This window comes from Protopterus annectens, chromosome 10.part0, assembly GCF_019279795.1.
Source record: "Protopterus annectens isolate FY-2018-M chromosome 10.part0, PAN1.0, whole genome shotgun sequence".
Lineage (NCBI taxonomy): Eukaryota > Metazoa > Chordata > Ceratodontiformes > Protopteridae > Protopterus > Protopterus annectens.
This window is the reverse complement of record NC_056744.1, coordinates 1568449926-1568472370: the sequence shown is the minus strand read 5'-3', so window position 1 is coordinate 1568472370 and position 22445 is coordinate 1568449926. Positions and strand designations below refer to the sequence as shown.

The 22445-nt window shown below is 39.4% G+C and overlaps 1 protein-coding gene across 2 annotated transcripts in view; it reads left to right on the top strand.

Annotated features, from left to right (window-relative positions):
* Window positions 1–22445, top strand: part of KAT8 (lysine acetyltransferase 8) — a 317451-nt gene that overhangs the window by 127541 nt on the left and 167465 nt on the right. For both annotated transcript variants that reach the window (XM_044086214.1, XM_044086215.1), the window contains exon 8: window positions 12498–12591. In XM_044086214.1, the coding sequence (XP_043942149.1) occupies window positions 12498–12591 (94 nt within the window). The remainder of the gene's footprint in view (window positions 1–12497; window positions 12592–22445) is intronic.

The following is a 22445-nucleotide window of genomic DNA, read 5'->3' as shown; positions in this document are numbered from 1 at the left end:
CTACACCTCGCACCTTTATTACTCATTGCAAATTGGATTTGACCTCTAGGGATAGAGCCTCCTTTGGTTCCACGGTACTCTGGAGTGTTTTTCCACCCAAGAATAAGGTGCTAGGGACACACTGTCCCATGTGTAAGAATGAAGGCGAGCTAGGACTACAGAACATAAAGAAGTTATGTACTCACCATAACGTTCCATGTTTGTAGTCCATCTCGCCCTTCATTCTTATGAACCCATTCTCCTACTGGGACAGAAAACATTTTTCTTAACAAGTGGAAACCTTTTATTATTGTTCTTTCAGGATAGTTTTTTTTTTGTTTGTTTTTTCTCTCTGTAGTTAGCAGCAAACCAGATCTGGGGATTATACTGGTGCACCATGGGATACCTACCTAGCCTGGAGCCAACTAGAAGACTTTGAGCTTGCTAATAGGCCGAGTCGGAGCAGAGGATTGGCTCCGAACCCATGTGTAAGAATGAAGGGCGAGATGGACTACAAACATGGAACGTTATGGTGAGTACATAACTTCTTTTTTTATATTATTCACAACTGCCAAATACCGCTCTAGATTTTCTGCATTCAGAGCAATTTAAGTAGAGTGCAATTAATATTAAATGTAGATTCTGTATAAACAAGTTTGATTGAAATGTGACAGTGGAAAAGTGGGGTGAGACCCACTGAAATATGAGCAAAAAATATAATTATTTTATTTGTAATCAGAGGTAGTTGTGAAAAGAATATGCAGTTGATATTTGAACCTGAACTACTGGAACAGTGGCTTAAAACAAATCTTGAGAGTGGTGATTTTAAATTAAAAAATAAAGCAAGGTATTTGTTGGGATCTAAAAGATGCAGTACCAATAATCAGCAGGGAAAAATCCCTTGGAAGGTGGATTAGTAAGGAGTGTGTGTGTGTGTGTGTGTGTGTGTGTGTATAGGAAATGATATGATGCAGGGAGATGCGAGTGTGTGTCTTATTTTTGCAGGTCCATAATTGGTAATATAAAAGTCTGCCTTTCACTTAAATCCGGGTGGTAGTTATACAGACACTGTACGAAAGGTGTGTGTGTTTGTGTGTGTGTGTAGGAACTGTTGTATGGAGATGCAAGTGTGTGTATATTATGTCTCTAATGACAGAGGGACATTATTTAAAGACTATAATATGGCCCCCTGTCATTATTGAAATGCTTTTTATTGAAATTGGCAGAAAGACAGAGCCACAAAGGCAATTTCAATAAAATAATTCTAATAATAAAAAAGAGAATAAAGAGGAATAAAAGTCTAATAAAAGTAAAAAATCTTAGTTAATGGTTAGAAAACAAAAGGTGCATGTTACATGAATGCATAGGTGGATATAACTATTAAATCAAAAGAGAAAAGAAATAAAATATCTTCAATGGTAAGAGCATCTAAGTAGAGCTACTGCAGTACAGAAGTAATTATTTTTGCATTATATATGTTATAGACATAAATACCTTAAATTAAGAACAAGCAAAGAGTCTGGTATGTTTCTGCAGTCAGCAATAAATGTACACTCTTCTGCGGTTGCTGTACTTGACATCTGCCGGGTATAGGCTTATTTATATATATATAGTGTTCATCAATGCGTGATTTGGCTGGTATAGTTGGGGTAAGAAAGATGCAGAAGAATGGTGGTAAGTAGATGGCAGACTATTGAGTTGTGAGATAGAAAGCTACTGTAGTACTGTAAAATGTCAGTAACGTATGCTGCCATATTGAGCTGAAAAACAGAAGAACGTATTGTAATAAGTCTTGAGGTTTGAGGTTTTTAGGTGTGTGGAAGAGGTTTATTGAAGAGGTGAGGTATGGGTGGGGTGGCTGTAGAGAATTAATGAGAAAAGTGCAGGTAGCCCGAAGAGGGTAAAGTAACAAATATCAATAATTATTTTGTGTGGGTGGATCTGGTTTAGTTGGTATTAAGGAGTTACTGCCATGATAAATGGCATGAACATGATTGTGTTTCCATCAGATTATTAAGACACTTAAAGGTTAAGTAATGGGTTTAATTTAAAAGCTTTGCCTTATGGAATAGGTAGTCGTTAATACTAGTGCTGAAAAGTTTAATATAAAGCAGAGGAATGTGAAAAAGCACAAATTTAAATATTTATGGAAGACTTAAGTATGCCAAGGTTTGAGATGGATGAGGCTCAGCAATTAACAGTTAAGATAGGGGGAGATGAGATAATGGTGACACATAATCAATCTTCGGAAGTGTCTCCAGGAATAGAGGGAAGTTTGAAAATAGGAGGGAAGAAAGTGAACAGTATTTTAAAAGGAGGGGAATCACCAACATCCTAGAAGAAAGCTATGGTGGCTGTGATACCTAAAGACTGTAAAAAAACTGTCAGACCCAGCTTCGTATTGGCACATTTCAGTTTTAATCCATGAGTGTCTATAGTAGCTAAAAGAATGGTAAAGGTGTTGCCAAAATTGATAGATATGGATCAGTGTGGTTTTGTGGAGGGGAGGCAAACATATATGGCAGCATTAATAGAATAGATGATTCAGAAGGAAGTGGAAGGTAAGAAAATACCACTGCTTGTTGGAACTGATGCACAGAAAGCATTCAACAAAGTAAGCTGGGATTTTGAGTAGGTCAGTAGAAGCATTTGCATTCCTTGTTACAATAATAAGGTTAATTAGGAGGATATATGAGGTATCTGAAACAAAAATTAAAGGGAGGTATTTTCTTTAAAGTTGTGTCTGAACAGAGGAACCAAGCAGGAGTGTCCTCTTTCCACTTTGTAATTCACATTATATTTAGAGCCATTGGCAAAGAAAATAAGAGATGTGAAAATTCAAGCATATAATTGGTAAGGTAATAAAGAAAAGTTTGCTTTATTTGCAGACAGTATTACTTTGTACGAGGTAAAACCAGAAAAAGGCAGTGGTGTGGAACATTTTGAGACAGTAAGTCTTTTAATTGTTTGTTTGTGTCTTTCGGCTTTTCCCGGTTAGGGGTCGCCACAGCGGAACTCCGGTCCGCTAATGATTGGCAGTAGATTTTTACATACTGGCTTGCGGGCCTAACGCACAACTTTCAACGAAGGAATGCCCATTCACGCATGTCGCTACACAGAAGACTCTCTAACTGAGAATCGAACGGGCAACGTCTAACTGTGAGGCGACAATGCTACCGCAGCATCACCACCAAGTTCCTTTTCATTGTAAAGGCTGTAATTGTAAACTATGTACCCACACTGATCCAGCACTACCTGTATTATGGGTTCACAATAAAGTGAAGTATCTAGGAGTATGGGTTGAAAAGGATTCTGTTATGGCAGTTAAAGTTTGTGAGAAGACACTAAGATTATGTAAAAACAGATAATCTAGAAGCTCTTGCTTATGGATATGGATAGCAAGATACTAGTAATGAATATGGTTTTGACACTTTTTAATTTTATATACAGGTCATGAGTATTTTCATCAACCAGAGGAGAATTTCTGGACTGTAATTAGTGCAGAGTTTAAGGATTTTATCTGGGAAGGGGATATGTTGAGCCTTCCAGTAGAGCAAGGTGATCTAGGATTATCTGGGATATTTTTTGCTGCACCGTTAAGGTTCATATGAATAACACAAGCATAAAGCTATAGTTCAGAGTAAAAAGTGATGATGAAACAAGTGGAAGTCAAGAAACAAGGAGAGTGTGGAGTTTTGGCTGTAGATCCTCAAGGAGAGTAACAGCAGCAGTACAGGGTATTACATTTATAAAGTAACGATATTGTAAGAACTAAACCAACATGCGATTGGGGAAAGGAGATTCTGCAGAAAGGGATGACTGCAGTTAGGGGTACTGAGAATAGGCGAGAGGGGACTGGGGTTTACTGGAGAAAACCAGCAAAGGGACCAACGTATTGGTAGCAAATAACTAGAGAGGGAAAGGTAATAGAATAGGAAGAGTCCAAGAAGACATTTGGACTGCAGGCTGTGCCTTCCCTATTAGGGGTTTATATTGGAGTTGTAGGCAAAGGAGAATCCTAAATGAAAAACGTGCTGTGGTAGAGTTCAGTTGATTATAGAACAGAAGCTGCTGCTAAAAAAGGGATAATTTTAATAGAGCATATAAATACTGTATGGTAACTTTACAAAATTGTCTGAAAAGGTTAGAAAAGGTTAGGAAGAGACCTTTGTTTTAGTAGTTCATAAGGGAACAGTACGAGGATGTGTATGACTCCCAAATATTCAACCAAGTCTAGAAGATTTGAGATTTTTGCTTGAAAGGGTCTGCAGAAGTATTTTTATACTCCAAGCAGACTTGAGAGAAAATTTCCTGAAGTACATGGCAAATATTGGAGGTGTGATGGGGAAGAAGGAAATAACTGGGAATGTATGTTCAGGGAGTTTCTGCTAACTCATTACACTCAAGTGTCAGAAATATTGGGTGAGCAAATTAGTGTGACTAAGGAATTGATTTTTTGAGCTGGGATACAGGGTCTGAATTTGCCTGTATGTAGTGAAACCTTTAATTCTGGTGGCTGCCTAAAAAGCAATTGCTAGAAAGTGGAAATTGGTGTCTAAACCAACTGTATTTGAAATAGTAAATAGTGTAATAAAGATAAAAAAAATTAAGTGGGATATTTAGTAAAGAGTATAAGCAAATGACATAGAAAAAAAAATGGAGTTTTGGATGAGGAGTGAGGTGTGATTTTATCTGTGCCTGGCTATGTGTACGTGCATGTACACAAAGCACTCTGTCATTTCATATTTGAACATTATCAAAACAGTAGTACCTATTTGCCTTTCTTCCCAGTCCAAGTCTCCTTTGACCAATGACATCTGAAAAAATGGCTCTACCATAGTCCCAGTTGTCTGAGCAAGTAATGTTTCTTTCTAACATTTGCAGGCCTAGGTAATAGTTATGTCTTAGCAGTGGTTTCCATCCCCTGTACTAGGTTATAAGGTACAAGTCCCTTGTAATCTGGAGCAGCTGCAATTTCAGGACAGTTTGCTGCCGGTATTCCTTTCAAAATTGGGCATTTTTGGCAAAGTATGCATTGCTTTACCAGGGAGGAGTATTATAAGCTTCATTCGGTAACCTAGGTCAGTTTGGTAGATGCATGTTCAAATGTCGGTATAAGTCAGGCCCCTTTTATACTGTGGAAACAGTTTAGCATTGATCTTTGTTTACATGGCTAGGTTTTTAACTCTAATTTACGTGACTTTAAAGGTATAGCAGTTCCATCTTACTATAGTGCTGCCTTACTTATTGCTCCTTCTGTTGCACTGTGATCTGTTTATGCTGACAATTCTCTACTGCAGCTTTATTTTCTTAGTTTGTGCTCACTTCCTTTGTATTTTGTGCTTTTTCATTCCTTTGTCAGCTTCAACCTCTAGGTGTTTTGTCTCCATCTCTAGTCCCTCAGTTCAAGCTGCATTTCTATTTCCATCTTCTTCATTCTTTCCAGGTATCCCAGTGCCACTGTCCCTCGCTGGATCTACCAGCCTCTCCTAGTGCCTCCAGACTATTTAGGTTCTAAGGCTGGGGCCAGCACTGAACCAGTTTGTCTTGGAGATTATGCTATTGATGCTTCCACCAGGGGACTTTTTTTCATACATGCCTCTTGGTATGTGACTCTTCCCCCCCCCCCCCCCTTGCATTCACCTTTTACATCTGAGAGCTACTCCCCTACTCTCTATCCCATGCCTCCCTGCAGGGAATGCCTAAACTAACTCTCTTCCCCTGCCTTTGAATGAGTATACCCATCCCTCCCTGCCAGCTCCTCACTCACCCGAGCTGCTAGTCGAACGTGGACCTCCTGGACATGTTAGGGCTGTATTCCTCTTTGCTACTCTTCTGGCTAATTCAGGCTGCATTTTGAGATCCACTGGGGATGAATTAAGTTTTGCCACTTGAAGTCAGATGTGAGCTTTTTAGTCTCAATTTTCTCTGTGATGTTTGGGTCTTCAGACAAGTCTGTCTTTGCTCTAGGGATGTTTCTTGAACCTTCCCTTTGCTCTTTTTGTGGCATTTTAGAATGAGTTAAAATTTAGTCCAACCTTTTAAGCTGAAGTCGCTCTAGCTGGTTGGAATTCACATCTTTTTTTTCTGCCCCCGCCCCAAAAATAAACTTTATACTTGGCTTTTTAGTGATTTCACAGTGTTCTAATACTAGTTCATAGTTTTTGGACAGTCATTTCATGATTTGTTGTCATGTTTTGTTAACTCCACTTTTGTATGGTGTAGTGGTGCCGCGGTTACCGTTGTCTCCTCACAGCAAGAGGGTCCTCTGTTCTCTTTTCGGCTGGGGTGTCTTCTGTGTGAAGTCTGCATGTCCTCCCTGCATTCATGTGGGTTTCCTCTGGGCACTCAGGTTTCTTCTCATGCTACAAAGGCATGCATCTGGAGCGTTTCTCCTCGGGCCTCCCCTGAAAATTGGCTGGTTCCAGGTCGGACTTTCCCAGTAAACAAATGTTAAATAAAATAAATAAATTGTAGTCCAACAAGAGACCAGATTTAAAAAAATGTTTTGCCTGCAGGCACAAAATCCCTCCCCAATATTAAGATCCTTGCTCTAAATGCATTTACTTCTTGGGGGTTTTGCACTTGGAGGAAGTGTGGTATCGGTTTGCCCTTTGGGTGTGAGCCCCTTTGGAACACTGTTCTAAATTGATCCACAGGGGGCCTTCTGCCTGTCTGCAAAGGAGAATCTGAAAGGCAGGGCTGTTGCATTGAAGACTGTTCAAGTACTACATTATTAAGTAGTTGAGAAGTACTGGAAGCATGAACCAGAAGGCATTGTAGAAAATTGTTTGTATCACATGGGATCACCCATTGCCAACATTTCCAAAAAAAAAAAAAAAAAAAAAAAAAAAAGATGTAGGAACCACACATAGCAGTCCAGGAAGAAAAGACAAAAGTAGCATTGATCATTGAAATTGTACACCCTGTGATTAGTGTCTTGCTTACAGAGAGACTCAGTCAAATTTGCCAACGAGAGCAATGTGGAAGGATACCCATACTGTTCCAGTAGTAGTAGGAGCAACAGGTGTAGTAAAAAAAAAAGAAGTCACATTTAGATACGCTGCCAGTGTATGCAACTCCATATGAATTGCAAGAGTCAAATTTCATGAACTTTAATCATACCCTGGCTTAGGAATGGGATATATTCCTATCATGGTATTAGAAACCCAAAAGACTTGGAGAAATTTACAACGGGGAGCATCTGCTTCATCTCAGGTGGGCTCTCCACTTGCTAAAGAAACCTTTGGATAGACTTCCTGACAAATCAGAAAGGGAGAAGTCTTTAAAAAAATAGAAAAAGAAAGGGGGAAAAATGTTTCTAAGTACTTGAAAAAAATGATCCCCAGATCCATATTTCTCTGTCCCTGCACGAAAAGTTGCCAGTTCTTTGGACTGTACGTCTTCTCTTCTATCAGAGATAGGTTTGCTCAGGGTCTATTCTCTGCCTATAATACTTCTATGTCTGTTTTTTCTGTATAAGTGTTTCTCCCAGAGCTAAGGATCTCCCGCCTTACATTTGGAGAAGACCTTCCGCAGGTCTTCCAGGCTAGTCTTTGGAAAGTAAACATGGATAGAATAGTGCAAAAATTCTTGAAGATTCTGATCCAGATGGGGATCCTATCCACTCTGCCTACCTTGGGGATAGAGGGACCAGGCCCTTGTATCTCCCATCTGGTTACTGCTTTCCTTGTCAGACTTTCAGATAAGGCTGTCTTGGATCGGGATGTTTCCCTCAGAATCCCTGTGTTAGAACTGATGGTCCAGATGTCCTAGACTCTTGGGAGTCGTCCCTCACTTGCTCGACTCCGGAGTCTGATCTTGGGGGTGGGGTCCTGGAGCCAGAGGCTCAGTGTCAGGATCCAAGGGTCATGGCAGACCTGTCCGCTTCACTCAGTTCTTGATATCTGAGGCAGACACAGAAGCTGTTCTTTGAGCCAGGTTGCATCTTGTGATGGTTTCCTGTCTGGGTCCTTGGACCCCAGGAGAAATACCCTTGTTGACTGGCTTTGGTCTTCAAAGCATTTGATGAGCTTTTCTCGCCCTGTTGACGAGGTGACCTGTGCTCATTTGAATCTGTCTCGATCCTTTCTGGCTTCTGAAGTTTAACATCATCCTGTTCTTTCAGGACAGCCAGCTCCATTGAACCTTGATCGAGCTCCTAGTGTGAGCTCCCTTCGGCTTCTGATTCTTCTGCAGAAGAGTGCAGAAAGCATTTATACACACACACACACACACACACACACACACACACACACACACACACACACACACACACACACACACACTGCAGGAGTTGCTTACAGGTGTGACAGACCTTGATGAGGGACGGGGTCAACAAAGGTTCCCTCCCCAAGAAGACATCACCTTTGGGGTCATACTTTATTTGCTTAGGCAGATGGGGGCTTGGTCCACTGATGCAAAGATTTTGGTCTCACCCTGAGGTAGGCCACACTGGAGTAAGGGGGTATTGTGGTGCCAGTGCCCACTAAGAACTCTCCAAGGAAGGAGAATTCTCATCTCCATCCCTTAAGCATAAAATCTGGGGCTGTAAACAGATTTGAAAAACTAGTGTACACCTCAGTGACATTTGTTGCATGTGTGCCGAGTTACCTCACCCTTTCTAGATTTGAGGGATATGACCAAAGGGTTCTCCATATCTCTGTGATACTATATCATCCTGCAACATGTTGGATAGGGAGTTGGCAACCATACAGTCTATTACAAATGTGTCTGTGCCTGTTGTCCAGCCCTATGGATGGCACACCCTTTTCAAATACTCCTTTTGATGAGTTCACCTTGTTTGAGCTTAAGGCTCCGGATGCTTAACCAGGCGTGGGCAGGACAGCAAAACTCTCTTCCATTGGCATCCACTTTTCCACCCCACACCGGTTCTTTTCTCAAAATTGAAAAGATAAGAACCAATGGTTCTGAAAATTGTAAGGTTTTACTTAAGACGAGCCTGGAGGCAGAAGGTGGAAGGGTGAATATGTTGCCCTAGAGGCAGAGGTGGTTTGTATAACCAATGATTTCAAGGACCATTCAAAGACTAACCCCTACAGCTCTCCTGAAAGCTTGCCTGAATTCCACATCCCAGAGCCAGTTTAGGGTGCTTATCTTTGCATCCTCGTGCTTGGTCAGACATCACTGTCAATTCATCATTGGTGAAAGTAATAACCAGAGACTATCGCGCACCGCATACCCCCCCAAACTATCACAAACAAGTCTTCCCAATGTACCTCCCCTACAGAAAAGGGCAGTGGCCTAAGAGATTGTAAGACTGCTAAACAGACAAGTCATCCAGGAGGTCCTACCAGACGAGCAAGGCCTAAAAGGCATGTCCTATGTGGACCGACTCAAAACCCTGTCACTATACTTTCTATCTTACAGACTGCAAAGAGTTATCCTGTGTCTGCCGTACAAGACATCCTCTGACCAATTACCAATAAATTTACTGCGCATCAAAGTCAGATGTCATCAAAAATACTTGGTCTAGGTATCCAAACCTCTTCTCGACATCAACAGAATGGTTTTATAGGAACAGGTATATTTTGTATAGGATACTGCTGTTGTGAAACTGACTCCATCCACATAAAGTTCATCCCTGTCCATTTTCAAGCACAACTTAGATCTATGGATGGGAAACAGAAAATTTACAAAGGACTGCCCTCTGTACTGCTGATGGACATGTGCAGCTCCTAAATGATTTATTCTGTGCATGGATCCCCTCTATCTATGGTATGATCCCATTTATTCTCAGCAGGAGTAATATATAATTGGGATGGGTAAAGGCAATCTGTAATCAAATGAGAGAGGTTATTTCGAGCACAAAAAGGGAAATTGGCTTGATTTAAAATGGTCTGCAAGGGCAGCTAGCTTAGTGCTTACCTTTGAACCTATAAATTCTTCTCTAGTCTCTCATAGGTGAATACTAGGCTATCAGTCTACTGACTATTACAAGCCTTGCAAATAACCAGAGGTCAGAATCAAATCCCATGTCTTGTATCTGTAAGATAAAGACCTTAACCTATATGCTAGCCCCTCCCTCTGTCTGGGCAGTTCCTTCATTCTTACCATGTCTGGACCCACTGTGACCACAGCTGCATGTCTTCTGGGGTTGGGAGGGCATTTTGAAGAGAAGATGGTCCAAGGCAGTCTGGCAGTCCAAACTGCCAATCAGTGTACTGGAGAAGAGGGCAGTCATCCTAGAGTTGCAGGCCTTTTCAGGACTTCCTCCCCACAGGTGTGATTGCTATCCAGACAAATGGCAGGACAGTGGTCTGGTACATCAAACAAGGCAGAACCTGCTGCTACCCTTTGTCAGAGGCCATGAGGGTCTGACAGTGGGCAGTGTCTTCCCACAGCTTTCTAGATGCAATCCCATATCCCAGAGGCGATCCAGTGTATTAGCAAACAAGTTGAGCAGATCAGTTCTTCTGCCGCATGAGTGGTTCCTCAGTCAGTGTTTACAATGATCTTCAGCTGCTGGGACCAGCCTTGCAGCAGCCTGTTTGTTGCTCCCAACAACACCAAATGCAGCAGATTTTCTGCCTTAATTCTGCAAGAGGGGTGGTCCCTGATGGATGCTTTGGTCCACACTTGGCCACTGGCTCTCCTCTGCTTTTTATCTACAGACTCCAGTGGTAACCATATTTCTTCATAAAACCGCCTGGTGAAAGTGATTCTTATTGCCCACTTTTATGGTTTTATAGTGTGTTACTAGGCTAATGACCCAGGGGCCTTGACAAACATGGTTCCCATTCCTGTGGTCTCATCTGGTGTTCCCACCATGGGTACTAAATCCTTTTCTGGATCTTGTCTCTCACTCGTTCGACAAGCCTCACCTGGACATTAAATCCCTGCATCTGGTAGCTTGGTTTCCCCACTTTTATTGGCCTGCAGTTTCAGACTTTCGTCCATTGTTAATTTATCCTCTCAAAAGCCTTCCAGCAAGCATGTATACAGAAGTAAGTGGAAGCAATTTTCTATCTGGGCTTTAACCAAAGGTCTAGACTCACTTTCTGCTCCTTTGTCATGAATTCCAGGCTTTCTTGCAGACCATTTTCATGCAGGAACTAGTTACTGCATGGTTAAAGTTCAACTGGCAGCTATTTTAAATTTTCTTATAAGCAAAAGCAGATCCCTGTTGCATCTCTAAAATGTTACCTTTCTTCTGTGTCCTCCTTTAAGGGATACCTTTTCACCTTGGGATGTTACTATCTTGTTTCAAGTGTTGACTGGATCCCCCCTCCCCCTTCAGGTCCATTGTAAATGCAAGTTCGAAATTCATGTCTCAGAAAGCCATATTCCTGGCGGCATTTACCTGAGCAAAGGGAATTTCAGAATTGCAGGCCTTGTTATAGGCAGTCGTATTTCATCTGTCCTAAAAATAGGGTATCCCTTCGAACAAAGCCAGATTTTCTTTCAAAGGTAGCATTAGAGTCTTTTAATCAGACAATTCATCTACCTGTATTTTTCCTAATTTCCCAAGTAAAGATGAATATTTGCTACATTTTCGTTGTCAGTCTCACTTTGTCACATGAAAGATTTCAGGAAGTCTGGCCAGCTTTTTTTCTTTTGTAAAACTAAGAAGTTTTATTGCCTGTCAGACCTAAAGCATATTCAACAAGACTGGTAGCAACCACTACAGTTTTCTTTTCAAAGGTCGCTGTTGATTTTTGTGCCACTACTACTTGGCCCACAGTTCACACATTTGTATCTCATTACAAACTGGGCCTGCAGTCTAGGTCTAAGGCTTAGGGCTTTGTTTGGTTCCACCATCTCCCAGAATATCTTTCTGTATCCCCCCCCCCCCCCCCAGGAGTTTGGTAGCTGAGGACCTTCTCCCATAAGTTGCGAGACGTGTAGAAGACATTGGATATGAAAATCATGTACTTAACTGTAACTCTTAGGTCCATGTTGCTTTCTATTTCAAACTTCCATCCGAATTGTCACCATCTTAAGCTCTCGATTGACTGCACTGGACCTGTTTGTGGCCTTGCCTTAAAGTCCTTAACTCTGTTTTGCTGTCTTTTCCTGTTCTTTCCTACAATTGGCATAAATTGATTAGTCTATAAAGCAGACAGTGGTACTATGGGAAAGGGAGCATCCTGAACGTTGGATCCAAAGTCTAAACATTGCCATTGTTGATGATCTAATCATATTTGACATACCAATAAGTTGAGATGGACTGAAGAAGATGACACGGATTTAGCATTATGCTAAGCACATGAGTTCCCAGTTATCTGTCACTTGGCGTCTAATGTATGTATTTCATTTGCTTTGTGAAACTGGTTTCACTGTGGCTTTGCTTTTATGAGTTCTGATTTCCATATTTTCTTTTAAAGGTTAGTACCACTTGTTTCATGTTGGCCACAGTGGTATGTTATGGCAGTTAGTCTTGAAATGTGGCCTATTTATGGATGGAAAGAGGTGGAAGATATTTAGGTGGTAAGGGAAAATCTGCACTTATAACTGTATAGGATGGATTTTTTTCATAATCTCTCTTGTCTTAACAGGAAAAAGAGTCTCCAGATGGAAATAATGTAGCCTGCATTCTCACGTTACCTCCATATCAAAGAAGAGGCTATGGCAAATTCCTCATAGCTTTTAGTAAGTGCTTTTGAGTTTGAAGTTCTTCTGTTTACTGGCATGAATTTTTATAGAACATCCAAGTTTGTCTGTATCCTGTGTTTGTAGTTTTAGTATAGTGCTGCAGGTTTGAGTCAAGTTAAAGCATCTCTTGTCTTAAAGCAATTTCCTGTGCCCTTTAAGGTAACGATTAACATGAGCAAATTTTCTGCAACATGTATTTTTTGATACTTAACTGGTGCAAGAAATATTTTGCAAAATTTACAAAATAAGCTCTGAACTCTTCAGTTTAGTAGTAGTTTTCCATGAAATTGCAAGTATTTTCTATTTCCTGGTTGTAGATGAATAGAGCCACATGTGGTATAATGAGAACTGCATGATGTCATCTTGGATTAGGGTGGAGAAATTAGATGTTTATTGTTTCCAGTGCTGCATGAGCTTTTGGCTATTTGGGTTGTTTGCTGCCGAAGAAGTAACAACCTGCCTACTTCAAAAGCTCTGGCTCCCTCCCACATCTTTCTTCTGGCAGCTGATTAGGGATGACCAATTAGATAAGTACCAGACAGAAGGAAGGGACTTCCATACTTTTTTGCCACCTCACAGGAGGCCAACTAAAGAGCTTCTCAGGAGCAGCAGTGCATCTACATCTTCATTTCTGGCAGGTAAATCCAAGATGGGAACCCTTCCGCAAAACTTTAAATTTTCATTTGTAAGATTAGAGCATGTTTCTAATTTTTGACTAAAAGTGGCATTTTTTACGTTTAGAAAACTAATTTTGTTAATATAATTATTCTTGAGAACCACCTTACTAACTGTAGAGGCTTTTTTTCCTTCCTTAGGGGCACTTTTTGTGTTAAAAGTTTACTGCTTTTGCATCTTTTGAGTTTAGATGGTCATCTTTTACTTAACTAGAGTATTAAAACTAGAGGTCTTGTTTGTAGTGCTTGTGCACTTCATTATAACTTAGCCGTGTGTGTTTGTGTGTGTTTGTGTGTGTTTGTGTGTGTTTGTGTGTGTTTCAATCACAGCCATGAAGGGAAAGGAACTATTGTTCAGGCAAGGATTTTTTGTACAGCTTTTGCATCTAATTTGGTTTGGGGACTGCTTAGGGAAGTGTGTGTGCGTGTGTCCGTGGTGATTGTGATCACTTTGTAACAACTTACTTTCTGGTAGTTTTTGCAGCAGTGCTTACCAACAGTTGGGCTTCTTCATCAGTCACAGCACTGTTACTCACACTGGTCATGCTATTTTCTTCCCACTGTACCTAAAAAGAAAAAAAACTTGCTAAATGCAAGTCTTAGCAGTCACCAGTGCCTCATTTGCTGGTAAGGCATCTGTAGTAGCCATTTGTTGTTCCTCATGTCCTTCACTGGTTCGTCTAGTTTTGCTTTTATGCTGTCATGAAGGGGGTCAGAGATGTATGCTCTTCCATTGTTCTCCCATGCCCTTAGACAATCTTTCATTTTGGGGCTACAAGTTGCTCTGGGAGATCCTTCTCAGGGCAGCTGGGAAAGTGCCTCTTGCCTGGGATATAGAGTGCCATGTCCCCTCTGTTTTCTTCCCGGGATATTTTACTTAGAGAAATGAAACATTTATAATTTTTATGATACACTTAAGTACGTTTAGCCAGGAGTTTATTGCAGGCAGTTCTAGAATTCAAAAGTTCTTACTGTGCACTGTTGTGATTTAGAAAATCCTGGTGGTGGTCCAGTCAGAAGAGTATCACATTGATAGAGGTAGAGTTCCCTCCTTATGGATTTCCAAGGCTAGGACTCTGATTCTGGGGAAAGCATATATGCCCCATCTTTCTTAGAGGATTTCCCCACCAACTCTGTTTCCAGGATTAATTCTGTAATTTTGTGGGAATTAAATGAGGAAATGCTAAATTTATTACAAGTTGAAGTCCCACTACTCCTATTCTGCCAATCATTGTAATAAGTCTTTAATGCTGCCTGTAATAATCCTGATTCCCAGTCTTTGGTCCCTAAAAAAGCTCAAAAATTTATAGAGCTTCCCAGGCTAACAATTTCGTTTTTTTTCACTTATGATCTGATACAGCCATTCGTGTATCAGCGTCATCTGGCAATAGGCTTTTGTTGAATCATAACCACTCTCTGAGGACAAAGAAAGTAAAGTGCTGCATAGATTTGGGAAGAGAATTTTCTTTTCAGCTACTCTGGCTTTTAGGATTCTTACATACTGTGTCTAGGGCCCATGCTATTGCTACTGTTTTAAGGAGGTATTTCTGGTTATGTAACCAAAGTCTCACAGATTTTCTGCTCTGCTTTGCGTTTGACAAAATAATTTGTTTGGTCCTTTTTCTACATGGGTCCTGAAACACTGTGATGAAAGAGGGAAATTTGTTCTGGGAATTGCACTTTCACGTCCCCTTTATAAATCAGTTTGTTTTTCTGAAAGGCGTAGGAGACCTAAAACAGTGCCTTCTTACTTTTAACAAACTGGACATAAAGAAGAGGTGGCAGGAGGGGATCAACATTAACAAAACACTGGAATCTTTTCAGAAAAGGGGACAGTCTACATCATTACATTGACTGACCTACCTGCATTCTTCCTTCCACTATGTCTCTTAACTCTGGCACACAGGCACTCAATCTCTCCGTTTGCAGTCGAAGGATAACCCTACGAATAGACCTGTGTTTTTAGGCCACACGGGGCAGGTGTGTTTATTTCAGATTGTTTCTGATTCCAAAGAAAGAACTTGCCTGGAGATAAGTTCTTTCCTCTCTCAGATTTTCTGTGGGTCATCGTATTAGTCCTCTGTATTATCCTTTGGGTTATCCACAGCCCTAAGATTATTCACACAGAATTTAGTCAGTGGAATAGCCCTTCTTGGACTTCTGGACACTCTGATATGTCTTTATTTAGACAACTTTCTTATTGTTTGTAGAGTCTTTTCTCAGAGGTCAAGAGTCTTTAACATGGGTTGTCTCCTTCCTTACCAGTCTAGGGTTCCAGATACATTTTCAAAAAAAGCCTTCTTTGTCTCTGTCATACAGGACCAGGTTTCTGGGATTCATGGGAACCCATTGTCATCAACTGGAATGCGAGTAGATTCCGATTTGTAACCTTATCTGGAAGAAACTGCATGGGTTGAGGCTGCATATAATTGAGAATTCTGGTTTCACTTTTTTTCCTCTTATCCCAACACAATCCGTACCAAAAAATGACTCCGATTTTGCTAGGGGAGCAGCAGTTCCGATGAGCTTATTTCCTATGGGGTATGTCAAACAGGCCAAAGCAAATCAGCAAATCAGTTTGAAACGAAAGCGCTTAATTCATACTGTCTTTTTTGCGCTTTGTGGATTTGTTTTATTAAACCCTTGCTGAGTGTTATTCAGGTGGATACTCGTTTTTTGTGGGTTTTGTGCCATCATATTTTCGTCAAGCAAGTCCGTTTCTTTTGGTTTATGATTAGCTGAATACTGTGGGAACCACTGTGAGAGTATTCGCACACTCCACACATGGCTGTATTTTCTAAAAGCATTTAAAAGCACACATAAAGTTTTATCATTGTTATACCAGGTTTCATACAGTTTCTATAGATTTGTCAAACTCCATATGTTAAACTGTACATATTGTGTGTGCATTTTATTGGTTTCTTTCATTTTATTGAAAACTCAAAATACCAAAACTCCAAAATGTTCAGCTAAGTACTAAAAATGGGGAATTTGCCCTTTCTCCACTGTTATCCCAGAGATAGTATATATAATTAGCAGAGGGTGTGGGAGGCATAGCCCTCCCCAAGAGTGGTAGTGGGGGGTGGGGCTTGCTCCCTGCAAAAAAAAAAAGTCAATTTAACATTGCAGGTTATGTCTTGAAGCATGTGCATTACAATGCCAACAATTTTTTGATGATTTTTAGTCAACATTATGTACATTGACATTTCGGTATTTAAATTAAAGTAGACGTGGAAGTGTGTGTATAATATATGTGTGTGTTCCACAAAAAAAAAATCAAACCAACAGTCCAAAGGTAAATTATAAATCTGAATATTTCACATTAAAATTCCATGCTTCAGTATAAATTCCAGAGCAGACCCAGGAGAAGGGTTTTACAGACAGGCTTTTTTAATCATTTGGACTTATCAGCACTTAAACACATGCAATGCTTATAACTAATGCCTGAATGTTGCAGTTTATTCAAAAAATGGGAGAGGGGAAAACCGCAAGTCCATGTGTATATGTCATTGAGAATAACATGATACTGCCATCTGGTGGCTAAAACCTAATACTATGTCCACAGCTAGTGTGGTTTGACTTTATGATTACATTTAGGCAAAGATTTAAAAAGCAAAAAAAGTCATACAGACATGCAGATGCCATGCAGCTGAAACACTTGATGTCCTTAAGGAGTCTTTTGCATGTATCCCATGGGCCTTCATTTACAGGAGGTTTAAGGTATCGGACAGCAAAAACTGTAGCTTGGATGGGTTTTTCTTGCACGTTTTACTGAGTGGTTTGTCTTTGTGACCTTTTCACCATTTGGTTTAGAAAAGCTATATTAACCAGAAGTGAAAACAAAAACAGTGAATGATCTTTAAAAGTAAATATCAAATACTGCATGATTAAGAAACTGTCACGTCATAAGGTTCTTTTGGTTGTAGGTGTTAACCGGGAAAATGTACATTTTCAATGCAAAATAATGTATGCACAAAAAGAACTTCACTTAATCCTGGTTTTAAGGGCTTCCAAAGAAAGAATTCACCTTTTTTCTGTTTATTCTAACAGTTCTTGTTTAAGAGCATCACATAATACTGCAATTTGGTGACTAAAAACCAGCATTGGCTGGAGGTGATACAAAAGTAGTAAATAACCTTTTTAAGATGAACTTCAAATACAGTACACCTTTATAGGTTCATAGGTGTATACTAGGCTACTGAGCTCTTATAAGCCTAGCCGTGCAATCCAAATGTGACATGCAGTTTTGATTTATACAGGGGTGAACACAGGCACCTGACCAGGGGGGGAATTTGATTACCCATACATTGGTCCAAGTTGAGCTTGGATAGGGTTGGAAAGAACTCTGCTTCACATGGATGGGGAGCCTGAACATGTGTGCCTGTCCAGTGTGTCCCATTAAAACCACAAGCAAAATTTAGGTCTTTTGATCTAGTAGTTCTGATGCGTCTGTTTTGTAGATGTGCAAATGGTTCATCGAAACGAGTCCAGGGACACCAGGCAGTTTTTTCATGTTTCTTACTTCTAGTAACAGGCCCAAAAATGTTGTTCACCCCAGTAAATGCAAATTGTATGGTTATATAATGGACTTTTCTGTCTTACATTTCATGTCACCTAAGTGAATAGCCAGTCGCAGTTTTTTTTTTTTTTTTTTTTTTTTTTCTGGTTATTGAGCTTCGTTGGATTTGGACAGTGCGTGTTAGATCAATTTTGTTTTAAATCAGTGGGGTATAGATCAAGTCGGTGTGTGTGTGCGGGGATGAGCATGTCATCTCCTCCTGTGACTACCCCACCAGGAAATCAGTGTTCCTTAACTGAGCTGTATTAGTTTGTGGGGAGTAAACCAAGTCCTATGCACGAGGGGATGCACGGTCCAAACCAAGTAGAAAGCTCCAAATAGACCAGCAAGGCAGCACAGAGTTCAATAGATTTATTGAATACTGATAAATATAACAAACTAGTTTCGGCCAACAGCCTTCTTCAGTGTAAAACAGTATAGTCAGGTTCAATTGAGTCATCATTTAAATACATATCAAGAGCCAATCAAAAAATTGAGCTCATGAATATTCATAAATTTGAAACATATTTATAAGACATGTTTAAGGCATTTGAAGTATATCATACAAATGTACAATAAAAATTGATATAAATACTCTAGTAAGGTCCATCCATAACAGGAAAGATACACACCAAATAAATACATGAAATTTGGCAAATTATTAGTATAGTCTAACATGTCCATCTGGCCATGTATTCATACTTGTAATCTAATTTTGTCATCCCATATTGGATAAACCACTATCACGTGCTGTTGAGCAGTCCTTGGTTAGAGACACCAAAGGTAATAAATATCAAGTACTTATGTTCAAAGGACTCAAACATGCTATATCATAAGGGAGCATATGTTTGACAGGTTAAGTTATATATATATATACGTATGTGTATATATAGATTTGTAGTGGGCGAAACAGATAATAAACATAGAGCACAATGCAAAAATTAGATCGACAATACTGAAGGTAACAGCCTGAACATAAAGGCTTGCACATTCCTTCAGAATAGGCATTAAAGATATTGTATATCCAATACATATATGGAAAGGGCACAGACATTCCGTATCAAAAGGGGAGATATTTAAAAGTTGAATTACATATACACAAATGTGTATATGTGTATATGCAGTAGAATAACAAGTATTACACAAAATAAGACAATATGACCAACAATCAGTGATATGGGTAAGACCCTCAACATGAGGCTAAACTTCCAAAACAAGAAAAATGACAAAGCATCTAGTTTCAAATGATGTTAAACTAACATATATAAATGCTCAGTCACCTGGCTGGCAAATTAAGTACCTTTCATTCGTACCCCCACAAAAGAAGAAATTTTTAATTGACTACATTTGGCCACCGCCCATATCATACATAGTATTGCAGGAAAGCCCTTGTGGCTCAATATCTAAACACCCTGTTCAATACCGAACCAGGGTATTTTGACATTCATAATCCATGTATTCAAGGACGTGGGTGGGATACTTGCGGGAATTTGTTGAGTATCTTAATGACAATGTCTGGGGACTTGAATTTTCGGTGACATATGATAAAAATTCCCTTAATTTTTTGGATGTCACTGTATACAGGAACCCAGACAATACTTTGTCTACGAGGGTTTTCCGTAAGTACCCGCAATATAACACCTTGTTACATGCATCAAGTTTACATCCCCGTCACACTATCAGGAGTATTCCCATATCCCAATTTATACGTATCAAACGTCTCAGTTCCAACATGGAGGAATATCAATTGGCCAGTAGGGATCTCAGTCAGAGGTTTACCAACAGGGGATATGATAGATTTGATATTGTGTCGGCTCAGAGTGGAGCTAATCGTCTTGTGAGGGATGACTTATTACAATATCAGAATAAGAACAAAAATCAATCCTCTTGTAATACATGTGTTAGATTCATCACCACTTATGGCAGAAACATTAACATGATTAGAAACATTATCAATAAACATTGGAACATTTTATTGGCCAATGATAAGCTGCGAAGTATTTTGGGACCCCGTTGTCTTTTCTCATACAAACGTGGTAAAACCTTAGGCTCCTATTTTGCACATTTTAAACATATGGCAAGTGGGGGGACTATCCATAAACAATTGACACTTCATGGTGATGAACTCATTGGGTCATTCCCTTGTGGCCATTGTGGTTCCTGTCAACATATGCTGAAATCCAGGGCGTTTACCAGTCGTAATACCAGTAGAGTTTTTGACATCAAGATCTTTGGAAACTGTAGTAGCGACTGGGTGGTGTACCTGGCTTCATGTTACAGTGGGGGATTTTATGTTGGACAAACTTCCAGAGCCTTGAGATTTAGAATGAACGAACATCGCAGTGATATAAAAAACCATAAGGAGACCAGTGCCTTATATCAACATACACTAAAACATCCTCAAGCTAGGTTCACCTTTATGGTCATTGACCGTATTTCTGGAGACAGAACAAACAAACAAGGTTGGCATGGGCTACTGGATCAAAAAGAGAAATATTGGATCATTACACTGGGGGGTTTATTTCATCCGGGACTGAATGATCATTTATAGGGAATATGGTTAGTTTGTATTGGTACATTGAATAATTGGACACCAAGTGGTGGATTTCTATTTGTCTCCTACTTATATGTCCTTGAATACATGGATTATGAATGTCAAAATACCCTGGTTCGGTATTGAACAGGGTGTTTAGATATTGAGCCACAAGGGCTTTCCTGCAATACTATGTATGATATGGGCGGTGGCCAAATGTAGTCAATAAAAAATTTCTTCTTTTGTGGGGGTACGAATGAAAGGTACTTAATTTGCCAGCCAGGTGACTGAGCATTTATATATGTTAGTTTAACATCATTTGAAACTAGATGCTTTGTCATTTTTCTTGTTTTGGAAGTTTAGCCTCATGTTGAGGGTCTTACCCATATCACTGATTGTTGGTCATATTGTCTTATTTTGTGTAATACTTGTTATTCTATCAGATATACACATATACACATTTGTGTATATGTAATTCAACTTTTAAATATCTCCCCTTTTGATACGGAATGTCTGTGCCCTTTCCATATATGTATTGGATATACAATATCTTTAATGCCTATTCTGAAGGAATGTGCAAGCCTTTATGTTCAGGCTGTTACCTTCAGTATTGTCGATCTAATTTTTGCATTGTGCTCTATGTTTATTATCTGTTTCGCCCACTACAAATCTATATATACACATACGTATATATATATAACTTAACCTGTCAAACATATGCTCCCTTATGATATAGCATGTTTGAGTCCTTTGAACATAAGTACTTGATATTTATTACCTTTGGTGTCTCTAACCAAGGACTGCTCAACAGCACGTGATAGTGGTTTATCCAATATGGGATGACAAAATTAGATTACAAGTATGAATACATGGCCAGATGGACATGTTAGAATATACTAATAATTTGCCAAATTTCATGTATTTATTTGGTGTGTATCTTTCCTGTTATGGATGGACCTTACTAGAGTATTTATATCAATTTTTATTGTACATTTGTATGATATACTTCAAGTGCCTTAAACATGTCTTATAAATATGTTTCAAATTTATGAATATTCATGAGCTCAATTTTTTGATTGGCTCTTGATATGTATTTAAATGATGACTCAATTGAACCTGACTATACTGTTTTACACTGAAGAAGGCTGTTGGCCGAAACTAGTTTGTTATATTTATCAGTATTCAATAAATCTATTGAACTCTGTGCTGCCTTGCTGGTCTATTTGGAGCTGTATTAGTTTGTGTCTGGTGTAGCCTAGCATAAGATCTTTTTTTTTTTTGACCATTTTATTTAGAAGTAGATCTGGTAATGAAAGGTAATCATGCATTTTATTTATATATGTAAATGTATTTCTTTCAGTTGTGACATGCCAAGGCTGCAGTAAAGTACTTTTAAACAAATTAAAATTGTGTGATCACATTCATTGCAGTGCTACAGTGAAACCCTAAGGGTAATGTAGCAGTCTTAGATTTGTGTTGCTGAACATTGTATTGACCGACTGAAATTTTTTTAATGATACTTTAGTAATGGACGAAGATATTGGCTTTTATTTTAAATGATACTTTAATAATGGACGAAGATATTGGCTTTTATTTTAGGTAGGTGATCCATTGGTTTAGGCATGTTCAGTGCAACAGAATGTGTCGAAAGATTTTACTCTTCTAACATATTCTGGAAGAATCACACCAAGTTCTTGTAAGCAAGTAAAACAGCTTTATTTTACATGCATGGAGATCTGCTACATGATAGTAATATGCCAGCAGTCTCGCTACTTGTACTTTAAGTTCTCCTTATATAGACCCTCCTGCATGTACATACACGTAGCACAGAGGACTTTCATTAAAATTGATAGTTTGATTACTTGTTTTTACCAGCCAGTACCACAGTTATTCTTGCACCATTAACTTTATCAGCAGTTTAAGATTAACTCCTGCATTCCTCAGTGATCAACATTTTCCAGAACATTTCAGTTTGCACGCAGTGAACATTTTTCTGCTTAACCCTTTAAATACAGAATACAAAACATGTTGACTTCAGTATTTTTCCACATTTCCCCCCTTACAACATTTTGTATACTGTTTATTT